Genomic DNA, 26,640 nt, shown 5'->3' on the forward strand with positions numbered 1-26,640 from the left:
ATCCGAGCTTGTGCTCCGTCTCTAATGACATCGTTGTCGACGGGACGTTAAAACAGTAATCTCCACCTCCTCTGTTCGTGTGTTTAAGGTTGCGTTTTGAGGCTCAGGCAACATCGCAGTGACTATATTCCGCCTCTGGCCGCCAGTGTGTCGTTAGCTCAGAGGTTCCCTTGTGCGTTGCAGTGCTTGTACTATAAGACATAGCAGTTCGAATCACGGTAGAAGCCGCTGACTGCAACCTTTTATTTTCCATTTTAATTAATGGAGTTGCAAACTGCTAGTAAAAATTTCTTATGCGAAATCTGAAGAATGCCTTTAAACATCAATCTTCGTCCGATTTCGACTTAGTAAATTAAGTTAATATCATGGATTTCTGCTTTGCAAATTCCAAGGTGCTTCACTGTAAAATAGACCCTGAAAAGATTCAAACCGACTGTCAACGATATAAATTTGAGCTTTGTTCGTCATATAGGTCTAACATGTCAGAAGGTTGTTTATGAAGTGCACATGTTCATTAATATAGTTCCCTTCTTCTAAATTTTTGCAATAGCATTTAACTGTAGACGTTTTCTAACACCGGTGTTAGCAATTCCTTTCCGTTTTCTGAAACCTTCAAAACGACAAATTTTTCTGGTTTAAATCTGATGACCTTAACTATCACTTCCGATCAACAATAAATACTTCATGAACCCATACATGGAACTCCAAATGTGCAGTGTTCCTGCACTTCTACAGAGCATGCATTGCAAGGTATTCACACAGTTTATCGCATAGACTTACCATAAGGAATGAAACAAGAACTGTAATACACTTTACACCACAGACGCTCACTCTGGCTTGACGAAAACATCCAAACATTGACCAAAAGTTGCACAAATAATTGAGTTTGAAAGGAAAAGAAACGAGGTATGAAGCTTTTATAAATTCATCGAATGTAGTGAGGTGGTTTAATTTCGTCCCAGTCTATAAAATTAATTTCGGGCCATACTCAGCTCTTGCCGATTAATGTAATATAACACCCGCCTACTAATCAGGGCGTCTGTCTCCGTTGCTTTTGAGCGTGAATGGAAATTGTAGAAATTTTCTGTGGAGCAACATTTAATAATAAAGCGTTTTAAATCATCAAAAGCGATGAGCGGTAGCAGGCGCTTTCGATAAAGAACGGGGGAGTGCAGCACCGCTGCTGTCGCCACGGCCGCTGCCAGTAGCCAGCAAATGGATCCCGGAGCTTTGCCGCATACGGCGTCCAGAGGAGGACAGTCTGCAGGAAATCTGCCGCAAAATCGTTACTGGATAAAATTTTGATATCGGTGTGTCACAAAGCGAAATAGATTGAATCTGCGCTACCATTACATTCACGTCTTCAGCATTCAGACAGAAGAGGCTATAAAAATATTTTATGCCAGCTGCTCTCGATCCACTGACATTATGAACAGAAACAACGCACGCTACCGCTAGACCACAGGCGTAATCAGCCTAGAGTTTCTCTATCATGGGACAAGTTTTCCTCCAGGAAGTGCCGCAGTCTACAGTGTTGCCAGATTGTGCAGATAACCGGACTTAGAGAATTAGCGAGTTGGCCAGTTTTTTTGTCCCATGTCGCGAGCGGCGCGGACTTAGCCTCTGAAGCGGCCGGCCGCCGGTCAAGTTTTATGTCAAAGAGTGTACGTAAGCATCCTGTCTGGTCACATGCATCCATTCATGTCCATTGTGCATTCCGACGGACTTGAACAATTCCAGAAGGACAATGCGACACCCCACACGTCCAGAATTGCTACACAATGGCTCCAGGAACTTCCGCTGGCTACCAAGCTCCCCAGATATGAACATTATCTAGCATATCAGGGATGCCTTGCAGCGTGCTGTTCAGAAGAGATCGCCAACCTCCTCGTATTCTTTTGGATTTATGGACAATCCTGCAGGATTCATGGTGTCAGTTCTCTCCAGCGCTACTTCAGACATTAGGTCGAGTCCATACCACGTCGTGTTGGGGCACTTCTCCATACTCGCTGGGGCCCTGCACGGTATTAGGCAGGTGTGCTAGTTTCTTTGGCTCTTCAGTGTAGTATCAGTGGAAGTGCCGTCCGTGTGTAGAATGGGAAAGGCACGCGATCTATCTGAGTTTGACCGCGGGGGGATTGTGATGGCCCAGAGGCTAGGAACGAGCGTTTCTGAAACTTCAATACTTCTCGAGTGTTCGTGGAGTGTTGTGGTAATTGTGTTCAACATGCGGCGAAACCATGGTTAAACCACATCCACAAGTTTCCAACAGCCGAACACTTTAGGATATTTTATTTTATTTCGAACACAACCAGTTTCGGCACAATTCATTTTGCCATCTTCAGGCCCCATGCGCTTGTGCAGCTGATTCATACGAAAGCGTGACAGCAACTGTCACGATCGAACAGCTCGCTGCATAGATGTCACGCTCTCGTATGAATCATCTGCACAACGATTAGGATTCGCGATATCCAGTTTTATGGCGGATTACGATAAGCTCGTTGATTCGAAAAAAGCGTATGGGGCCTGAAGATGGCAAAATGAATTGCCGAAACTGGTTGTGTTTGAAATAAAATAAAATATCTTAAAGAGTGCTGCTGTTGGTAAATTTTATTGAATTGAAAAGTACGTACCAGCAGATGTCCCCTGGCCATAATGGTCCGACAGAGACATCCAGAAGTCGTGGGATTGGGGGCCACCCCTCGTTAGGGATGTCGGACGTCGCAGCCTGGGCAGGCTGGTAAAACAGGACAAGCGAACTGTGGCGCGACTAAAATCAGAGTTTAATGGTGGGAAGAGCACAAGTGTGTCTGAGCGCACAGTGCACCGAACACTCCTAACAATGGGCCTCCGCAGCCGACGACGCAGGCATGTCCCAATGTTAACACCACGACATCAGCAACTAGACTGAAACGGTCACGTGACCATAGGCACTGGACGTTGGCGCAGTGGCAGAACATTGCATGGTCTGATGAATCCTGATACCTTCTTCATCGTGTTGATGGGAAGGCGCGAATCCGTCGTCTTTCAGTGGATTAGCTCCTTGACACCTGTCTGCAGGACGGAGACAAGCTGTCAGCGGTTCCATTACGCTCCGGGGAACATTCACGTCGGCATCCAAGGGTTCAGTGGAGCTCGTACAACGCATCATGATGGCCAAGGAGAATCAAAATGATTCAAATGGCTCTGAGCACTACGGGACTCAACTGCTGAGGTCAAAAGTCCCCTAGAACTTAGAACTACTTAAACCTAACTAACCTAAGGACATCACAAACATCCATGCCCGAGGCAGGATTCGAACCTGCGACCGTAGCGGTCGCGCGGTTCCAGAATGTAGCGCCTAGAACCGCTCGGCCACCCCGGCCGGCAAGGAGAATCATTTACTGCTTGCAGACAAGGTACACCCCTTCACGACCATAATGTTTCCCGACGGCAGTGGCATTTTTCAGCACGATAATGCGCGATGTCACAGGGCCAGGAGTGTGATGGAGTGGTTCACGGAACACAGTGGCGAGATCTAGTTGATGCTCTGGCCTCCCAGCTCACCAGATCTGAACCCGATCGAGCATATCTGGGATGTGATTGAAAGTGAAGTCAGCGCTATCGCCCCCTCCCCGGAAATTACGGGAATTAGGTGAATTTTCCGTGCAGATGTGATGCCAACTCCCTCCAGCGACCAACTAAGGCCTCATTGCTTCCATGACACGACGAATCGCCACCGTTGTCCGTGCCAGAGGTGGGCATACAGGCTGTTGGGTAGGTAGTAAAAATGTTCTGGCTTATCAGTGTATGCTCTCCTCCAGCAAAGTACACGCCTGCGCCGTACACTCAACATTTACTAGAGGCATTGAATAAGTTCGCTTGTCCTGTTTTACCAGCCTGCCCAAGCTGCGACGTCCGACATCCCTAACGGGGGGTGGCCCCCAATCCCACGACTTCTGGATGTCTCTGTCGGACCATTATGGCCAGGGGACATCTGCTGGTACGTACTTTTCAGTTGAAAAAATGTGGAATTTGGTGAAGGACATCGTGGAATATTCCCGCTTGAGAGCCTATAGTTTCATGAAGTTCAGATAGGTGACGGCGCCTTCAAAATTGTGTCTGTAACGGAGGTACGTTCTAAGTAGACAGCTGTCACTGGGTTTCTTTTGGCGGAAAAGCAGAGCATCTCAGATATTCATTGTCGCTTGCAGAATGTCTACGGATACTTGGCAGTGAACAAAAGCACGATGAGGCGTCTGTCTTCATCGCAACAAGGTCACACAAACCTGTCTCATCTCCATCGTGGCAGCGGGCAGCACACAGCTGTCACTCCTGCAATTTTGGAATGTACAGACACTGTTATTCGAGGCGATCGACGGCTCACAAGCGAACAGCTCGCTGCATAACTGGACGTCTCTGTCGGTAGCGTTGACACACTCGTCCACCAGTTATGGTACTGAAAAGCACGTACCCGCTTAGTTCCTAGCCGCCTAACTGAAGACCATAAAGAGCAACGAAGGACCATCAGGCTGATTGTGAGGATTTCATTGTCGAACATTTTCACAACCTATGAGATACCGTTCCATCACATCAAACCGGAAACAAAACAGCAATCCATTGAGTGACACTATACCGGCTATCCTCCAAACAAAAAGTTCAAAGCTGCACCCTCAGCCGGTAAAGTCATGGCGCCCGTCTTCTGGGACTCTAAAGGGGTTATTTGTTTGATGGCCTCCTCCGCAGTGCTACGATCAACTCTGAAGTGTATTGTGCTACCGTCTTGAAATTTAAGAAACTACTTCAATGTGTTGATCGGCACAAAAATGCAAATGAACTTTTCCTTTTCCAGGACAATGCAAGGCCTCACACAAGTCTACGCACCCGAAATTGCCTCATAAAGCCTGACTGGACTGGTCTTCCTCATCCGCCCGACAGCCGGAAGTGGCATCTTCCAACTTCATCTGTTTGACCCAACGAAGGGTGCACTCCGCAGGAAGCAGTACGTAGATGACAGGGTCGGGGGGGGGGGGTTATTGTTCCAACAAGACGTTGGCTCCGACATTGACCAGGAGAGTGGTAGCATGCCGGCATGTAGGCCCTCCAAGTAAGGAGGCGTAAGGCCGTCGGATTGAATGGAGATTATGTTGAAAAATAGGGTTTTGAAGCCAAAAGAGTGAGGAACAGTATGGTGTATTGGAATCCTGAATAAAACGAACCCCTTTTCAGAAAACGAGAGTGTTGCATTACTTATTGATCGCACCTCATAATTATACACTTTTGCTGTTGTGCGGTACATGGAATTATTCAGCTTAGTGTAGTATGCAATCAAACATTTAATGTAATTTACACGACAGAATTACATGCTTGATCAGCCATAACGCACTTAAACCCGCAGGACATACAGACGTTCATGGACGAGGCCGAGCATGGGGTGATCCTCTTCACGTTTGGCTCAACAATCCGGCCAGAAGCCGTGCCGGAGGAGATGACGGCGGCAATGGCGGCGGCCTTCGCCGAGCTGCCGCAGCGCGTGCTTTGGAAGGGGAACGCGGATGGCGTCCACAACCTTAGCCCCAACATCATGATGCGCAGGTGGCTGCCACAGACCGACGTCCTTCGTAAGTACACAAATACCATACGCAAAAAATATCTGTTGTGAAGTCACCGTACAACTGTCTCAAGATTCAGTACAGAGAATGTTACGCTACCAGTTGTCAAATGTGTGATATTTTTAGTATAGCATGTTTCGGTACTATGTTATCCCATTACCAAAAGCTACAAAACGTGGAAACTGATCAATAAATCACAGTACGACACGTACTAACCACCACCATATAAAAATATTTATATCATCCTGACTATAACATAACTCAAGGCTTCTTTGTCATCAGGCACCATCAAAAGTAAAACTCCAGCAGCAAATATGCATTTCACGTTGGCCTATTATACTTGTTATACTCTTAAAGCACAGTTGTAAACTGAAGGTAGCCGTTTTCACCTATGATGGTTGCCCAGAAAGTAATTCACCGTATTTTTTTTCTTCAACAATTCTTCACTGAACTTCATGAGAATTACACGCACAAAAGAATGGTGTTTTACCTACACACCCTATTTTCCCACGTACTCTCCATCCCGTTATACGGCCTTTCTACAGCGCCAAACAAGGGTGTGTACATGGACTGTGCGGCTGGTCCCGGCGGAGGTTCGAGTCCTCCCTCGGGCATGGGTGTGTGAGTTTGTCTATAGGATAATTTACGTTAAGTAGTGTGTAAGCTTAGGGACTGATGACGTTAGCAGTTAAGTCCCATAACAATTCACAAACATTTGAACATTTTTGAAGGTTGTGTATGCACCGTCGGTACCAGTCCTTGTCGTGACGTGGGAAGCAGTGCTTCACTTTGTGAATCACCTCCTCATCGTCCTCAAAATGTCTTCTTCGAATGACATCCTTTAATGGCCCAAACAAGTGGAAGTCCGAGGTGGCTAAGTCAGGGCTGTAGGGTGGATGGGGTAACACTGTCCTACCCTGTTTTGCGATGTGTTCGGCAGATCTCAGACTTGTGTAGGGCCGAGCTTTACCGTGAAGAACGAAACATCTCCTGGATTGCTGTGGCGCCTAAGTCGCCGGAAGTGCGTCTTGAGTTTTGTTAATGTGTTGACATATGCTTCTGAATTAATGGTACCTCCTCTTGGCATCACATGAATGAGAATCATACCTCCACAGTCCCAGAACACGGTGATCATGACCTTAACGACGGAAGCAGTTGCTTTGAATTTTCCCTCTGTGGCGAGTGGGAACGGCGCCATTCCATCGACTGTCGTTTTATTTTGGGCTCAAAATGGTGAACCCAAATTTCATCACCTGACACAAAAAATGGTTCAAATGTCTCTGAGCACTATGGGACTTAACAGCTGGGGTCATTAGTCCCCTAGAACTTAGAACGACTTAAACCTAACTAACCTAAGGACATCACACACATCCATGCCCGAGGCAGGATTCGAACCTGCGACCGCAGCGGTCGCGCGGCTCCAGACTGTAGCGCCTAGAACCGCTCGGCCACCCCGGCCGGCGCACCTGACACAATCCGGGACAAGAAGGCCTCCCCCTCAGCTACAAAACGTTGCACCAAAACAAGGAAAATGTTTTTTCTGTGCGATTTGTAATCCACCGTGAGATCCCGAGTGACCCATCTTGCTCACACTTTTGAATATCTAAGAGTGCGGATAATTGCATCCACACTTCCTTTGCTGATTGACAGATGCAGCGCCAACTGCCGTGTCGTAATGCGTCTGTCCTCGCGAATGACAACATCAGCTCGCTGCAACATGTCAGGTGTGACAGTCGTGGATGGTCTCCTCGACCGCTGCAAATCGTAAAGCTCCGCCGAACGGAATTCTGATGACCTCATCCTCCGTGCCCAGCGACTAACTACTTCTCTCGACAGCGGATGCTCCATAGACTTTGCACAAGCATTTGTGAATATTCCCTACATTTCGCCGGCCGGGGTGGCCGAGCGGTTCTAGGCGCTACAGTCTGGAACCGCACGACCGCTACGGTCGCAGGTTCGAATCCTGCCTCGGGCATTGATTGTATGATGGCCTTAGGTTAGTTAGGTTTAAGTAGTTCTAAGTTCTAGGGGACTGGTGACCTCAGATGTTAAGTCCCATAGTGTTCAGAGCCATTTGAACCATTCCCTACACTTCCTTTCTCTGCAGTGAGAAATGCAATGACGGCAAGTTACTTGTAATGTACATCACCTACTGACGCCATTTTGACACTGTCCTGCAGCTACGCTATTGGTCGGAAGTGACGGAAACTTGGCGCGCTCACTCATAATTCAAATAATACATGTGGAGCGTTCCGCATTCGTAGCATTATTTTCGGCTGAGAAAAGAAAATGCGGTGCATTACTTTCTGGGTAACCCTCGTACAATAGAACATACTTTCCTGCAACATATACGTCACGGTCCCCGTCGATGCTACTGTCTATCGTAAGATCTATGGACATTATACGTCAAGTCCCAACAAGTTCTGAAAACTAATACTACAGCTTTGTTGTATCGCGTTCATTTAGATAAAATGGCCAATAGGAAACATAAAATTAACGCCACTAATTGGAAGTTGCTGACTGCTTCCCAACGGGAACATCGCTAAATCGGGCCCAGAAATGCCTCTGGTGCATTTCTGTTTTCTCATTTAAGACGGACTGTGCGGCTGGTCCCGGCAGAGGTTCGATAATTTAGGTTAAGTAGTGTGTAAGCTTAGGGACTGATGACCTTAGCAGTTAAGTTCCATAAGATTTCACACACATCATCATCATTTAAGACGCGGACGCATTCATTTCTTAAAGACAAAAATTTCCCCACTTCCTCTAAATTGGAAAACAACCACCCCTTCATCCCCAAAGTGCAATGCCCTCATGCTGTCTGTGAACTTACCCAACGAATGCTCCTAGCTCTTGAAGTGCTTCACCACCGCCAACGTACCATTCTCTTTATTATTGTGCTCTTTAAACATTACTTTAAAGTTCTTTTCCAGTTTGCCCTCAGCACATACTTTCATAACCATGACACTTTATTTCATTACTGTGAGGTTTTTGGAACATAGTAGTAGCGCACGCTCTCGCATCCGTGCCTAAGACGTCGGCCTTTCTCTTGCCTATGTATTACGTCCGAACTATTTAATGGTGTTTTCTGCAACTGTACCTATCTTGAAACTACCCCAGTCAACAGTCATTGCCTACAAGATTCCCTGGGCATATGATGGCACGTCAGCTGGTTTCTACTGAATCAATCGTTTATACATTTCGGTGTACCATCTCTGAGTCCACCTTCTTGTAATCACTTGGATTAATGAGCCGAACAGCATTGAACACTGTTTCCTTCAGTGATCGGCGGCCGAGTTGCCTCCGTTGCATATCAACGGAATGACGGGCAGATGGGCAACATGGTGCTGGCGCCCGACTGTCTCGTAAAGTGGACCCTGGCGCCTAGTCGACTCATTGCTCAGTGCTACTTTGGGATCCAGCGTCCTTAATGCTTTCCAAACGTGATCCACTGCATCTATGTAAATCATCCACATTACCACAACCGCAGGCAAGCCCATCGATCAAAAAAGCGGTTACATCCATAAAAAATCACTGCTTGCTTTGGAAAGCTGTAGTTGGTGTGGTGCCAGCCCGTGACATGACCGTCCAGCTGTGACGTAAGTCAAGAAAGTGAAGTGGAAAGCATTTGCCAGTCGGATGCATGTAATCAGCGCTGTAATATGGGTCAACGTAGAAGCGTGACAGAATACCTGAAAGGTGCTGCTCATTTTCATTTGTCATCGGCGGAAGAGGAAAAAAAAAATAGTTATCCTGCTTATTCTGGTATCAGTCGTAGCGGGTGGACGCAAGCCAGAAGGGTGCTTGCACTTTGTTTGGTGAGTTGATAAAAAATTTGAAGTTTCCTGTATTATTTCAAAACTGCCATACGGCCGGGAGAGCGGTGTGCTGACCACATGCCCCTCCATATCCGCATCCAGTGACGCCTATGGTCTGAGGATGACACGGCGGTCGGTCGGTACCTTTGGGCCTTTATGGCCTGTACGGGAGGAGTTAAGTTTTTATATTATTTCAAATATGACCTGAATGACAGTTGTAATTATGTTTCAAGTTCATGCAGAGAATAGAAGCGAAATATGGATAGCAGATGGCAAATTAGGAAAGATTGGCGATTAGATATTCGAATTTTTTTCGATGTCTATAAAATAACCAGGCTGGTGCTATCACAGAGTAAGTATTCATGTGTCAAAGGTAAACAGCCAATAGCTGTGAAGCGTCAAGTCTTCTCAGTGGAATGCGGCGTCTCTGGTGTTTGTAGAGAAACCAGTGTTTCCGTGGCCTACGTTTTTGTAAGAGCTGTTACTTTATTTTGCCAGATAAATGATAAGTGTAATAATAGAGCAATGAACTGTCGTTTAGTTTCACACGAACCTTGGAAAAACTGCTACTGAAACCTATCGTTTAGCAAGAGACGTGTATGGCTAGAACTGTTGATCACGTACGCGAGTTTTTGAGTGATTCAAGAGTTTCCAAGATTGTGGAGTTGACGTTGAAGATGACTCACGCCGGGGCCGCCATTCCACATCAAAAACGGATGAAAATGTCGAAAAAGTAGCTAATCTGTTTCGATATGGCCATTGTTTATTTGATCGATTGCTGAAACTGTAGACATGGACAAAATAGCGCGCAAGACAAATTTTATGTAACCAATTTACGTGTGAAAAGAGTGTGCCAAAGCGATGCCGAAAATTCTCACGATCGAACAAGAAGCTCGTGAAAACTTTTTATTTATTTATTCTTTTTTTTATTTTTATTTATTATTATTATTTTTTTTTACTGACACTGTGCCCCAATGAAAATGATCCTAATTACTTTCACTTATGTTCCAGAAACAAACCGCCAGTCCATGCACTGGAAGACCAACTTCGCCAAGAGCGAAAGAAACTCGCATGAGTAGTCAACATTCAAAGCGATGATGATTACTTTTTTCCGATATCATGGAAGTGTGTATCTTCACTGGATTTCTAAAGTCAAACTATTGACCTATACTAATACTTTGAGGTTGATGGTCACCTGCTTGAGAAAATAAGAAAAAAAACACCGGAATTGTGGAAGAACAAGTCATCAACACAACGCACCGGCTCATACTGCATTATCTGTTAAAGAGGTTTCTAGCATACTGCAGCAGCCGGTTGTTGGAACACTCACCTCATTCGCTTGATGCAGCGCCATGTGCCTTTTTTCTATTCCTCAAGGTGAAATCTGCATTAAAATGGACACGATTTCAGTCCACTGAAGCAGTGAACGGAAAAGCGGCAAGAGTCATCAAGGAGTTCTCAGAGGAAGAATTCCGGCACTGTTTCCATCAATAGAAAATTCGCATGGAAAGTTGTATGGATGGAAGAGGGGAATATACTGAGGGTGAAAAATAGCTAAATATGAATGTGTTTGAAATAATATGTTTGACAGCAACAGACCCGTTCTTTTATAGCCATTAATGCATTCTCAAAGCACTTTGGGTCCAAAGGTAGATTTTGATACACTTACAAATGCGTAGGGGCGCAAGTTCCCAGTAGGCGAACAAGCAACAGAACGCAAACATGTAAACTTTTTGTTGCTTTCTTAGGTCACCCCGGGATTCGAGTCTTCATGACGCATGGCGGCCAGCTAGGAGTCATAGAGGCGGTGTACAACGCCGTTCCCATGGTAACGATTCCGCTCTTCGCCGACCAGCACAGGAACAGCATAGCCTTGGTCGAGAAGGGCGTCGCGGTGCTGTTACCCCTCACCGAAACCACAAAGGAACGCATCTTGTCCGCGTTGCGACAAGTGCTGAACGACCCTGGGTAAGACAGACACCTGCATTCATGAAGATATTTGCTGTATTCAAATCACTACAACTGTTAGAAAACATTTCAGGATCCACACTGTAAACTTCATACGCAAGGTGAATCTCTCCGTATGAGTTTAGTGCTGCTTTGCTCATCACATGCTGAGACCAGCTGCCAGTAAAGGAATGTTCTTGGAATTCATTAAAATGAATTTTCTTCGATGCCGTCGATACTAATGGAGTGCACTGTCATGAAAGAAGACGAGGGCTCTTCTCACTGTGAAATACGTTAAAGCTTTTGGTAGCCGAACAGCTCTCACTAGCCACCTTCCTGAAGCAAGTCGGTTCCAAACAAATTCATCGTAATATTTTCCCAGTATCTCACCGACAGTGTTTCATGAAAATCCAGCACAATCTGTGGCTAACCAAGTCTTATGTGTTAAATGAAGATAAAGGACGTGTTTGTGCAGGGTGATTTTGCTAACTGGGTACAAAGTGCGAGAAACGAACACTGAAAGGATAAGGAGCAACAAAAAATCAACATCTACATGATTACTGTGCAATTACACTTAAGTTCCTTGCACAGGGTTCTTTGAACTACCTTCTGACTATTTCTCTACCATTCCATCCTAATAGCGCGTGAGAAAAATGAAGATTTAAATCTGTGTGTATGAGCTCCGATCCTCCTGTTTTGTTACGATGGTCATTTCTCCCTATGTAGATTGGAGAAAATACTTTCACGTTCTAAGGAGAAAGCTGGTCATTGAAATTTCGTGAGGACATCTCGTCGCAATCACAAACGTCTTTATTTTAACGATTGCCACCCCGGCTTACTTATCATGTCAGTGACACCGTTTATATTTACTATACATCCCATAGCTCACAGCAATAGCAGAGAACGGACAAGCGTAGTGTTGATAGTCTAATGTTCTACCAATAAAACGCAGTGTTTGGTTTGCGTTCCTCACATTTTCCAATGTGATCGTTCCAATTTAAGCCGGCCGGTGTGGCCAAGCGGTTCTAGGCGCTTCAGTCTGGAACCGTGCGACCGATACGGTCGCAGGTTCGAATCCTGCCTCGGGCATGAATGTGTGTGATGTCCTTAAGTTAGTTAGGTTTAAGTAGTGCTAAGTTCTATGGGACTGATGACCTCAGATGTTGAGTCCCATAGTGCTCAGAGCCATTTGAACCATTTAAAAGATCCAATTTAAGTTGTTCGTAACTGTAATTCCTAGGTATTTATTTGAGTTGATAGCTTTTAAATTTGTATGATTTATCGTGTGACCGAAATATATCGGATATATTTTCGTACTCATGTGGACGTACTCACACTGTTCCTTATTCAGACACAACTGCCTCTATTCGCAACGTGCAGATATTATCCCTTAATCATTTTGCCTTTGGTTTTCATCTTCTAATGACTTTACTATATGATCAATGACAGAATCATCAGCAAACATGCTAAGAGAGCGAGTCATATTGTCTCCTAAATCGCTTATACAGATTAGGAACAGTAGAGGACGTAAGACACTTTCCTTAAGAACGCCGGATATCACTTCTGTTTCACTCGATTATTTTCCACCGATTACCACATTTGTACATGACTGATAAGTACGGGGCTATTGTATCAGCATACTTTGAATTGCTCCTGACAGAAATGACAGGAAATCGCGAATCCAGCTGCATGCGTGAACCGACAGTCCATAGGCATGCAATATGATTGGAAGTACCTTGTGATGAACGGTGTCAAAAGTCTTCTGAAAATCTAGAAATGTAGAATCAATTTAGGATCTCTTGTCGATAGCACTTACTACTTCCTACGAATAAAGAGCTAGTTGTGTTTCACATGAATATATTTCCTGAATCCGTGCTCTGAGTCAATAGGCCGCTTTCTTCAGGGTAATTCATAATGTTCAGCATATGTTCCACAAGCCTACTGCAAATAGACGTCAGTGATATGGGTCTGTAATTCATCGGATTAGTCCTACTTCCTTTCTTGAGTATTAGTGTGACTTTTGCACCTTTCCAGTCTTTTAGTACGGATCTTTCGTCGAGCGAGCGGTTGTACATGATTGATAAGTAAGGGGCTGTTCTATCAGCATAGTCTGAACGAAACCTAGTTGGAATACTATCTGGACTGGAAGACATGCCGTTATTTGGTGACATAAGCTGCTTCGCTACACCTAGGATATTACTGTATTACTATATTACTCACATTGGAAGCTGTTCTTGATTAGAATTCTCGAATATTTACTTCGTCTCCTTTGGTGAAGGTTTTGCTGGAAATTGTCTTCAATAACTCGGCTTTAGTGTCGCTGTTAATAGTAAAATTTCCATCGGTATCGCGCAGTGAACGTATTGATTGTGTCTATCCATTGGTGTACTTAACATACGACCAGACTCTCTTTGGATTTTCTGTTACATTTCGAGATAGAATTTCGTTATAGAAGCTGTTAAAAGCATCTCGCACTGAGCTTCAGTAAACCATCAACAATCTTGGATATTTTGTGTTATTCTAAATTTGTCGTGATTTTCCTTTGCGTCTACAACAGTGTTTTGACAGGTTTTGTGCTCAATGGGGAATCAGTGCCATCTTTTATTAATTTATTTGGATTAAATCTCTCGGTTTGCAACCGATACTATGACCTTGAATTTAAGCTACATCTGGTGTACACACATATAGCTAGCTGGGAAGGGGTGGAGACCATCTCTTATGAAGGCATCATGGAAATTTTTGTCTGATTTTTTACATGGATGTGTTTTGCGTTGGGTTTGGATGTTGCGGTAGCCAGTATCGCTACAACGACCTTGTGGTTAATTACGCCTGTATCCGTCACGATGCTACCGATTTGTTTCTAAGGGGTCAAGTATCTTCTCGCAACCATTTACACTTCGAGTGGGCTCCTCAACTAATTGCTCAAAATAATTTTTTGGAGAAAGCGTTTAGTACAATTTCTTATGACGTTTTTTGCCTGCCAACGGCTTTGAACATGCGATTTGGCCAACATATCGAGGGTAGATTGAAGTCACTACCAACTATCATTATATGAGTGGGGTTCCTATTTGAGATGATACTCAAATTTTCTTTATACTGTTTAGCAGGTGAATCATTTGAGTCGTGTGAGTCGATAAAAGGAACCAATTATTAATTTATTGTGGTTGTCAAGTATAACTCTACCCATGTGGACATATGGCCGGAAATAGGTTCCAAGAGAGGTACATTGTCTTGAAGGAGGTGATAAAAGGCATTTGACAATGCAGGTTTCAAGGACTGAAATCATACATGATGTTCTGTCTGTCCATATTTAAGAGGACAGTGAGTTGGAGCATTTGCACATAGCAGCCACATTGCCCTTCGAACCACCAAGGGCACGTCTTCCAGCAGAGGATGGGGGGAGGAAGGGTTTAGGGTGACGTGCAGGAAGTGGTGTTACGGAAGGATGAGTGGTGCTACGCAATGGTCGTCAGTAGTCACCAATTACACAAAGAGGCGGAAACGGTGTTGATGGTTTGCGGCCACCATACAATGGGGAGGTACTGTAGCCCACAGGTGAGTGTCATGAAGGTCGACAATACCGCCCTTCGTAACGGTTGACTCATCTATGAATAGGAAGAATGACAGTAATCCCAGCTCCATGATAGCATGTGCGACAAACCAGCGACAAAATCGTCGCCGAGTGGGCAAGTCCTGCACGCATTATAAGTCATATGGATAGTGGCAGTTGACATGGAGAATGTTACACACAGTCGTCTGGCTTACCCCACGATGGTGGATTCTCTGCCTGATGCTGCTACTGGGGGCATTCTCAGACTTATTTATCTCCACCTACTAGTCGATGTACTTTCCTAGTAAAGCATTTCCGGTCATATCTTCCTACGACCATTTTGGCTCCTTGTCGTCGTTTTTTACCAATTAGCGAAATCACCCTTCTGCATAGTAAGAGAATAACAAGAAATCAGAGAGCAGAAACGATTTTGAGGACTGATAGACAACGAGCCAGTGGAATTTAGAGTAATTTCTTAGAGTAACGCAAACTGTGATGTAGCACAAGCAAGGCCCAATGCGATTTTGATGGCTTCGAACACTAGCATGACGTAGTTGGTTCGAAGTTCCTCTTTGAGGGAATTTGTGATCCCATTCATCTGCGAAGGCTGTGTCTGGTGGGATATTCTTCCATATGTGCTGGACGATTGGCACTTGTCACCTTGATCTTGTATGGTTCCGCTGCTGTCACTCTGTAGGACATTACAAAGATCTGTAGTATGCGGAGCGTTTTCTGCTGGAAAATGCGGAATTTGTTTTGGAACATCGTGGAATATGCCTGCTTGAGCCACTATGGTTTCATGAAGTTCTCTTAGGTGGCTGCACTATACGTAGCCTTCAAAACGACGTCTGTAAACGGAGATCTATTCCAAGCGGAGAGCTGTCATTGAGGTTTTTTTTTTTTTTTCGCGGAAAACCAGAGCATTACAGATATTTCTAGAGCTTGCAGAATATCTACTAATACCTGTCAGTGAACAAAAGCACGATGAATCGTTGGGCCAGCCACCTGTCATCATCGCAACAAGGTCCCACATACCTGTCCGACCTCCCACATGCCGGCCGGCCTCACACAGCTGTGACTCCTGCAATGTTGAAAGGTACGGACACTCTCATTTGAGGTGATCGATGGCTCACAGTCTAACACCTTGGCACACAATTGGACGTCTCTGTTGGTAGTGCTGACACATTCGTTCACCATTTGGGGAACATCTACATCTACATCTATACTCCGCGAGCCACCTTACGGTGTGTGGCGGAGGGTACTTATTGTACCACTATCTTATCCCCCCTTCCCTGTTCCATTCACGAATTGTGCGTGGGAAGAACGACTGCTTGTAAGTCTCCGTATTTGCTCTAATTTCTCGGATCTTTTCGTTGTGATCATTACGCGAGATATATGTGGGCGGTAGTAATATGTTGCCCATCTCTTCCCGGAATGTGCTCTCTCGTAATTTCGATAATAAACCTCTCCGTATTGCGTAACGCCTTTCTTGAAGTGTCCGCCACTGGAGCTTGTTCAGCATCTCCGTAACGCTCTCGCGCTGACTAAATGTCCCCATGACGAATCGCGCTGCTTTTCGCTGGATCATGTCTATCTCTTCTATTAATCCAACCTGGTAAGGGTCCCATACTGATGAGCAATACTCAAGAATCGGACGAACAAGCGTTTTGTAAGCTACTTCTTTCGTCGATGAGTCACATTTTCTTAGAATTCTTCCTATGAATCTCAACCTGCCGCCTGCTTTTCCCACTATTTGTTTTATGTGATCATTCCACTTCAGATCGCTCCGGATAGTAACTCCTAAGTATTTTACGGTCGTTACCGCTTCCAATGATTTACCACCTACGGCATAATCGTACTGGAATGGATTTCTGCCCCTATGTATGCGCATTATATTACATTTATCTACGTTTAGGGAAAGCTGCCAGCTGTCGCACCATTCATTAATCCTCTGCAGGTCTTCCTGGAGTACGTACGAGTCTTCTGATGTTGCTACTTTCTTGTAGACAACCGTGTCATCTGCAAATAGCCTCACGGAGCTACCGATGTTGTCAACTAAGTCATTTATGTATATTGTAAACAATAAAGGTCCTATCACGCTTCCTTGCGGTACTCCCGAAATTACCTCTACATCTGCAGATTTTGAACCGTTAAGAATGACATGTTGTGTTCTTTCTTCTAGGAAATCCTGAATCCAATCACAAACCTGGTCCGATATTCCGTAAGCTCGTATTTTTTTCACTAAACGTAAGTGCGGAACCGTATCAAATGCCTTCCTGAAGTCCAGGAATACGGCATCAATCTGCTCGCCAGTGTCTACGGCACTGTGAATTTCTTGGGCAAATAGGGCGAGCTGAGTTTCACATGATCTCTGTTTGCGGAATCCATGTTGGTTATGATGAAGGAGATTTGTATTATCTAAGAACGTCATAATACGAGAACACAAAACATGTTCCATTATTCTACAACAGATTGACGTAAGCGAAATAGGCCTATAATTATTCGCATCTGATTTATGACCCTTCTTGAAAATGGGAACGACCTGCGCTTTCTTCCAGTCGCTAGGTACTTTACGTTCTTCCAGAGATCTACGATAAATTGCTGATAGAAAGGGGGCAAGTTCTTTAGCATAATCACTGTAGAATCTTAAGGGTATCTCGTCTGGTCCGGATGCTTTTCCGCTACTAAGTGATAGCAGTTGTTTTTCAATTCCGATATCGTTTATTTCAATATTTTCCATTTTGGCGTCCGTGCGACGGCTGAAGTCAGGGACCGTGTTACGATTTTCCGCAGTGAAACAGTTTCGGAACGCTGAATTCAGTATTTCTGCCTTTCTTCGGTCGTCCTCTGTTTCGGTGCCATCGTGGTCAACGAGTGACTGAATAGGGGATTTAGATCCGCTTACCGATTTTACATATGACCAAAACTTTTTAGGGTTCTTGTTTAGATTGTTTGCCAATGTTTTATGTTCGAATTCGTTGAATGCTTCTCTCATTGCTCTCTTTACGCTCTTTTTCGCTTCGTTCAGCTTTTCCTTATCAGCTATGATTCGACTACTCTTAAACCTATGATGAAGCTTTCTTTGTTTCCGTAGTACCTTTCGTACATGATTGTTATACCACGGTGGATCTTTCCCCTCGCTTTGGACCTTAGTCGGTACGAACTTATCTAAGGCGTACTGGACGATGTTTCTGAATTTTTTCCATTTTTGTTCCACATCCTCTTCCTCAGAAATGAACGTTTGATGGTGGTCACTCAGATATTCTGCGATTTGTGCCCTATCACTCTTGTTAAGCAAATATATTTTCCTTCCTTTCTTGGCATTTCTTATTACACTTGTAGTCATTGATGCAACCACTGACTTATGATCACTGATACCCTCTTCTACATTCACGGAGTCGAAAAGTTCCGGTCTATTTGTTGCTATGAGGTCTAAAACGTTAGCTTCACGAGTTGGTTCTCTAACTATCTGCTCGAAGTAATTCTCGGACAAGGCAGTCAGGATAATGTCACAAGAGTCTCTGTCCCTGGCTCCAGTTCTGATTGTGTGACTATCCCATTCTATACCTGGTAGATTGAAGTCTCCCCCTATTACAATAGTATGATCACGAAACTTCTTCACGACGTTCTGCAGGTTCTCTCTGAGGCGCTCAACTACTACGGTTGCTGATGCAGGTGGTCTATAGAAGCATCCGACTATCATATCTGACCCACCTTTGATACTTAACTTAACCCAGATTATTTCACATTCGCATTCGCTAATAACTTCACTGGATATTATTGAATTTTTTACTGCTATAAATACTCCTCCACCATTGGCGTTTATCCTATCCTTGCGGTATATATTCCATTCTGTGTCTAGGATTTCGTTACTGTTCACTTCCGGTTTTAACCAACTTTCCGTTCCTAATACTATATGCGCACTATTTCCTTCAATAAGAGATACTAATTCAGGAACCTTGCCCTGGATACTCCTGCAGTTTACCAATATTACGTTAACTTTTCCTGTTTTTGGTCTCTGAGGACGGACGTTCTTTATCAACGATGATAATGTTCTCTCTGGTAAGCCGTCAGGTATTTTATCGTTTTGCCCAAGGGGGGGTCCCTCTAACCTAAAAAACCCCCGTGTGCACGCCACACGTACTCTGCTACCCTAGTAGCTGCTTCCGGTGTGTAGTGCACGCCTGACCTGTCTAGGGGGGCCCTACAGTTCTCCACCCAATAACGGAGGTCGATGAATTTGCAACCATTATAGTCGCAGAGTCGTCTGAGCCTCTGGTTTAGACCCTCCACACGGCTCCAAACCAGAGGACCGCGATCGACTCTGGGCACTATGCTGCAGATATTAAGCTCAGCTTGCACTCCGCGTGTGATGCTGGTTGTCTTCACCAAATCAGCCAGCCGCCGGAAGGAACCAAGGATGGCCTCAGAACCCAAGCGGCAGGCGTCATTCGTTCCGACATGTGCTACTATCTGCAGCCGGTCACACCCAGTGCGTTCAATAGCTGCCGGAAGGGCCTCCTCCACATTACGGACGAGACCCCCCGGCAAGCACACCGAGTGCACACTGGCATTCTTCCCCGACCTACCCGCTATTTTCCTGAGGGGCTCCATAACCCACCTAACGTTGGAGCTCCCTATAACTAATAGGCCCGCCCTCTGTGACTGTCGGGACCTTGCCGGAGAATCGGCCACTGGCCCAACAGGCGAGGCATCCTGTGGTGGCTCGGAAACGATGTCATCACCACTAGGAAGCACCCCGTACCTGTTGGAAAGGGGTAAGGCAGCTGCCACGCGGCCAGATCCCACCTTCGCCTTTCGGCCAGGCACGCGCGAGCCCACCACTGTCCGCCATTCACCCTGGAGTGATGGCTGACCGGTAAGATGCTCACTGCCGGAAGACGCAGCGACATCAGGGGTTCCATGTGATTCCAAGGCCACCGAAGTAGGCATAGGTCTCACCACAGTTGCCCCAACGCCACTACGAGCCGACGCCTGCGCCTCGAGCTCGATGAGCCTAACAGACAAAGCCTCCACCTGCCCCCGAAGAGTGGCCAATTCTCCTTGCGTCCGCTCACAACAACCACAGTCCCTACACATGTCTATGTTTACCCTACTCTATACGGTGACAAATTCCCAAGATAATCTTCTGATGAGCTACTCTGATAATCAAGAAACACTCACTGAAATACGAGACGCGAAAACTACGCTAGGTTTTCCCAGAGAAACTATTTAAAGGCTAAGCGCAGCAAATAAGTACAAAAACGCTTTACACAAACAGTACTCGCTGCTGCTGGTGCTCTCGCTCTGGCTGTCACAAGACAACTGCTGATTCAAGTGACTAGTGGCTAACGGCCGCGAAACAAACAAAAGACGGTTTTAGGGCGCTTTCTGTTCTAAACGATCAAGAAAACACTAAGAAATCTAACACGAAAACTACGTAAAGTTTTATCAAGAACTGTTAGTTACTATGCAGAGCAGATAAACACAAATAGAATCCCTTCTTTAGTGGAAGGTCGTAAACAAAATGCAAAATAAACGCTTTATACAAACAGTACTCGCTGCTGCTGGTGCTCTCGCTCTGGCTGTCACAAGAAGTGTGTGCCCGCTGGGTTCCTGGCCGCCTATCTGAAGACCATAAACGCAACTAAGGACCATTTGTGCGGAATTAGGAATTGCTTGCACGTTACGAGGCTGATCGAGACAACTTTTGGTCGAATATCGTCACGGGTGATGAAACAAGGGTTCATCACTTTGAACCGGAAACAAAACAGCAATCCATGTAGTGTCTTCGCACCCAGAAGAAAAGGTTCAAAGCCTCACCCGTAGCAGGTAAAGTCATGACGACGTTCTTCTGAGTTTCTGAAGGGGTTATTCTGTTTGATGTCCTCCATCACGGTGCAACGATCAGCTCTGAAGTCTATCGTACTAACTTCAGGAAACTGAAGAAACGACTTCAGCGTGCTGGTTGCCACAAAAATGCAAACGAACTTCTCCTTCTCGATGATAACGCAATGCCTCAGACAGGCCTGCACACCTGAGAGGAGCTCACAAAACTGCATTGGACTGTTCTTCCTCATCCACCCTACATCCCGAATCTCGCACCTTCCGACTTCTGTCTGTCTGCCTCAATGAAGGATGTACACTGCGCGAAGCAGTACGTGGATGATGTGGAGTTTATTGATCCAGCAAGACGTTGTTTCAGACGTTGACCAGTAGACTGGTACCCTGAGGGTGTACAGGCCCTTACAGTAAGGTGGCGTTAGGTCGCCTCATTGAATGGAGATCCTGTTAAAAAACAGGTTGTTTTAATCAAAAGAGTGGATAATAATATGGTGTCTTGAAAAATATGTGTTATATTACTTATTGAACACCCTTCGTAGTATTTTGAAGGGAAGGGTGTGTAACACTAGAAAGTGTGAGCGAATACACTCCCTAAGGCGAAAGATGATCGCTGTCAGTTAAATTGGGTTCTGAGCAGCTGTTTCGCACGCTTAACACGACCAGTTACCTAACGAAATTTTGCTTGCACAGTGCCTAAGCACTCACACGGCAAGTGTGGCTTTCAAGCAGTACTGACAGCAGCTTTGTCTGTATAGCGCTAAAAAGCCATTTACACCGCTGCCGGCATCTTCAACATGTCTACAAGGAATGATCACTCAAAATCATTTAACATAGTGTAAGAACTGTGGTCTTGGAAAATCCCAACTGACAGGGACTGGAAAAAATGCCGTGCCTTGTCAACTACTGAAAGTTTCAAACCGCACAGGCATAGCTGGTATCAGTGAGTGCAGGTCCATCTCATCGGATTCCTAGAGAACATTACGATAGGCACTCCATGAAATGTGCATTAGGGGTTGGGTACCTCGCAAAAGGTCCACAATGTGTGGTTCCGAATTACATGGTTCTGCGTAGCTTTCTTCTTTTTTTTTTGGAGGGGAGGGGGGAGGCGTTTTTCGTTCTATGACTCGAGCCCACACATTCAGGTTACCAAAATGAAGAAAGAAAGGTTAGAGTGTAACGTTCCGTCGGCATCGAAGTCATTAGAGACGGTACCGTGAAAACGTTTAGAACATTTTCGGTAAGCAAATGTTGACCTTCCATCTACACCTTCACGATGAGCATTGTGCGGATACTCTCGTCTTCCAAGTATACATCAGTTGCAGTCACAGGGCTCCTTAAGTTCCTGGTTTGGCGAATACTCAGGCAACCTGTCGGTCACCCAGTCTTAATCCCGTAGAAAATGTGTGGCACTATGTGGAACAGCAGGTGAAATGTAGTAACCAACATCCCCGCAATCTGACAGTTCTCCAGGATCTAATCATAGTTGCGTGGGTTGTGCTGAATATGGCATACCTGAAGAAACTTTTGGACACACTTCTTCGACACGCAAGTCGCCGAAGTGGCGTCAAATCGAAAGACTTGCACCCGACGGGAGGCCGTAGTGACGTAAAAATGGTTCAAATGGCTCAGCACTATGGGACTAAACTTCTAAGGTCATCAGTCCCCTAGAACTTAGAACTACTTAAACCTAACTAACCTAAGGACATCACACACATCCATGCCCGAGGCAGGATTCGAACCTGCGACCGTAGCGGTCGCGCGGTTCCAGACTGTAGCACCTAGAACCGCACGGCCACCTCGGCCGGCCGTAGTGACGTAGTCACACGACATTTACATTTTACTGAAATGAGTCCATTATCAAGAATAGTGGCGTTTTAACATGGTATTAGCGTGATGACACCTGGGAGTGGCCAACTGTTTGTCCAGTCTGGCTACTTCATACGGTAACTTGCAGCAGTGCAACGAGTTTTGCTGTCATAGAGACTGAATAACGCGGTTAACTTTTGAACAAGTAGTAATGATCATACCGCACAAGAGATACATTGCAAACTGAAATTGTGTAACCGTGCCAGGAATCGTAATGCGATCTAAAAATACAGTGTGAAAAATTTAGTGATACCCTGTGACGCACAGTGTAATAGTATTTATTGCGAATTTTTGTGGGGGGCTGCATGATATAAGAAATAGTAAACTAACGTTGGTGACCATTTATGTAGGTGTTCTTATATCTGAACCTTTACTATCCACGTTGTTATGGAACAGTCATTAATTACACATGGAGCAATAAGAGGAGAGATAATACAGACACCAAGAGATGGCATACACGTACGTGTACTGCAATTCCCAGACGTTTGAACAGTGGTCTACACGAAGATCGTTACTATCGTTTAAATTTATCTTTTATGATCTATGAATTTTTCTTTGGTAATGTACAGAATTTATGGGTCAATTTCCGACATAATCACACTCTCTGGTTCATTGATGAAACGTATAACCAGATTTTCTGAAATTTTCAGAATAACCGCCTATTGTGGAGAATTTTGTACCGACGGAGTGCGGATAGTGTACTACTGAAAGTTTGTAATTCCGTTCAAATAAGTTGTACTAATAATGCCATAAACAAAAAAATATGTAAAATGGTTAACTGATTTCCATTAGTTAACGTGAATTCTATCATTTATGACCCTGAAATTTTGCAAGAATGTAGCTTTTGATGACATAATACGGTCAACAGTCCCTTTACGGACAAAAGTTATGAAACTGATTATGTTATGTTGAAACTGAATTTATCTAACAATTATAGAAATTTCTATAAGCAGGAACTAAACTGGAAAAACAATATGTTACAAAATGTTTCAAAGTTAATTATCATGGCAGTGAACAATCTGCAGAAAGTTAAAGTCAGAAGAAATTTGCTAACTGCAGCAAGTAATGCAGTAATGGTAGAGGAACGATATTGCCCTATAATGTTCAATGTCTTCAAATTTCACTAACCACTTCCTTCTAATAAATAAGCTTGTTACCGGAAAAACAGCTGAACATTGATTACATCACAGTTATCGGCAATTAGAGCAGGCAATGCCAAAGGTACGAAAGCTAAGTTTCCACAACACGTAAATAAGCACATAATTATTTAATACTGTCAAAATAATCATGTAGGGTAAGGTGGTACAATTTCGATGTAAGTACAATTCCGATAAACATAAGGTTTCGCGCCATTTGTCAGTCTCGTAGTGTTGGTATCACTTGACTTTATGTGGCGTTGTAGTGTAGCAGGTTTCTACAGCTCTTCCTGTCTTTTCCAAGAATACACCACTTTTTGCTACGGAGATATAATTTTTTCTGTTAAGAGGTAAGTGAAGCTACTTATTCTAACGCGATCTTACAGATGTTCTAGTTTCCACGCGCTTGTAAATTCTATATTAGTGAGGTTATAAACTTGTTTTCCGTTCGGGCGTGTTCTGAGGCACCTACAGAGAAAGCCTCTGTGATATGTGTTGCCATCTCTTGGCACAATTCACTACTATTTACTCGTGATTTCACTCACGCCAATAGTACATTTTCGATCTGAAAAATGGTACAATTTCGATACCTTAGTACAATTTCGATCAGTGCATTACACACAATTATTGCAAATAAATTCTGTATATTTAAACATTTTCCTACACGATTTTAAAGTCACCTCTTATTTTCTAGATGCCACGAAAACGAGCAGAAAAGAAAATCTACAATAAATGGAGTCCAGCTGCATTAGATGAGGCAATAAAGAGTGTAATGAGTGGACATTTGAACCTTCGAGCTGCTTCAGAATTATATGACATTCCTTTCAGCACTTCACATGGTAAAGTGCAAATTAAAATGAAAATGCCAGCTGGATTAACTCCAACTAGTCCTATAGAAAACAGAATTGGTCATCCAACGGTACTCAGTTCTGAAATGGAAGATGCTTTGGTCCAGAAAGCTTTATTTCTAGACAAGTGAGGATTGGGTCTGTCGCCACTCCAGTTACGAAAAGCTGCATTTCGGTTAGCTGAGAAAAATAATTTGAAACATCCATGGAACTTAGAAAGCAAGGTTGCTGGAATTGATTGGTTCAGAGCATTTGTTAACAGACACACTCACCCTAGCCTGAGAAAACCCGATGGTCTTTCGTGAGCCAGAGTTGAAGGCTTAAATAAAGCAGAAGTAAGTAAATACTTTCAGAATTTAGAAGAAATCTTAAAGGAATATGATTTGTTTGATAAACCAGAGTGTATTTATAATATGGATGAATCCGGGTTTCCTCTTAACAACAGACCCACAAAAATAATAAGTCGTAAAGGAAAGGAAGAAGTTGTTTCACTAACAAACGTGGAAAGAGGACAAAATGTCACTGTTGCTGCATGCATGACGGCAAGTGGTACGTATTTACCACCAATGGTAATTTTTAAAGGTGTGAGGAAACGGCATTAATTTCAAGATGGCTTACTCCTTGTTCCATTACGGAGATGAGGGAATCGGGATACATTAATGAAGAATTGTTCATGGTCTGGCTTCGACACTTCAAGAAATACAAAACAATGGGTAGCCCTATTACACTTCTTATTATTGACAACCATGGCAGCCATACCAGCTTAGATGTTGTAGAATATTGTCGGGAAAATGGAATACAACTTTTGGGGTTGCCTCCGCACAGTGCACATGTACTGCAACCATTAGATAGAACTTTCTTCAAGCCCCTAAAGGCTCAGTATCACAGAAATGCAACTGACTGGATTCATCGCAATCCCAATGAAAGCATTACAAAACAACGATTGTATACTATTTTCTGTGATGCCCCGAGAAAAACTGCGTTCGTTGGGTGCGCAGTCAAAGGGTCCAGCCCTATTGCAAAAACATTGTTCCCGAGGCGAAATTTGCACCATCAACGATATTCGAGGCTTCTGCTCCTTCAATCTCCACCACTCAAGCTACTAACAGCATTATGGGAAAGAACCCTTATCTTCAAAAGATGTAACTGAAGAACACGGCAAATCCGTAACGCCAGGGTCCAGTACCATTTCTCAGCACGATGCTCTCAAGGACATTTTGTCAAGTCCAGAGAAAAAAATCATCGTCTCGGAAGTGGAAAACACACACATCTGCTAGACTCACTTCAGATGAAAACCTGGAGAACCTCCGCAGCAGAACTTTTTCAACAGGGGACAAGGAAGGCAATGAACAAATGCAACAATAACAATAAACAGAAATGTACGTCTGTGAGTTATAATGACAGAAGTGTACCAAGCTTCAAATCGCCACCAAACAACGAGAATAATTTTGGATTTTGTTTATTGAATTATTATAGTACAGAATCAGTAGCTAAGGGTGACTGGATTCGCTGCCAAAAATGCAATGTTTGGTAACACGAAGTATGTGTTGGTGCCCGAGGGTAAAAGTTCTTTTTATGTGGAAGATGCCAGTGATCAAAATTGTACCAGGAAGTGATCACAATTGTACCTAGTGTGGTACATTTTCGATCGATTTTTCTCAAAACTGTAACCCTTTTTTGTGGTTATACCAACATTTGTAACTGTCTAATATTTGTGTTACATATTCATTAAACATCCAAGAACAAGTGCCACAGTTAAAATTATTTCTTTTCTCGATATATCTCCAGCTACAATAACATTTGTCCGAAATGATTGCAATTGTACCACCTTACCCTACTGTTACCTGGCAGCATGGGCGTACCCAGCGAGGGGCAGGGGGAGGGGGAGGGGGGCAGCTGCCCCTCCCCCCCCCTAGAAGATATTCGCAGTTTTTCACTAGTTTACTGTTTTATTTAATAAGAAATGCTGCAGGTTTTCTCGAATTGTACACGTGCATTCTTGTATTTAAAATGTTTATTAAAAGCAGTTTTTCACTGGTTTAC

At 44.2% G+C, this 26,640-nt stretch overlaps 1 protein-coding gene across 2 annotated transcripts in view; it reads left to right on the plus strand.

Annotated features, from left to right (window-relative positions):
* The window catches only part of LOC126259634 (UDP-glucosyltransferase 2-like), a 796,919-nt gene that overhangs the window by 751,875 nt on the left and 18,404 nt on the right, over positions 1-26,640 (plus strand). For both annotated transcript variants that reach the window (XM_049956558.1, XM_049956559.1), the window contains 2 exons: positions 5,378-5,600; positions 11,155-11,374. In XM_049956558.1, the coding sequence (XP_049812515.1) occupies positions 5,378-5,600; positions 11,155-11,374 (443 nt within the window). The remainder of the gene's footprint in view (positions 1-5,377; positions 5,601-11,154; positions 11,375-26,640) is intronic.

The sequence above is a fragment of the Schistocerca nitens genome, chromosome 5 (genome assembly GCF_023898315.1).
Source record: "Schistocerca nitens isolate TAMUIC-IGC-003100 chromosome 5, iqSchNite1.1, whole genome shotgun sequence".
NCBI classification, from domain to species: Eukaryota; Metazoa; Arthropoda; class Insecta; order Orthoptera; family Acrididae; genus Schistocerca; species Schistocerca nitens.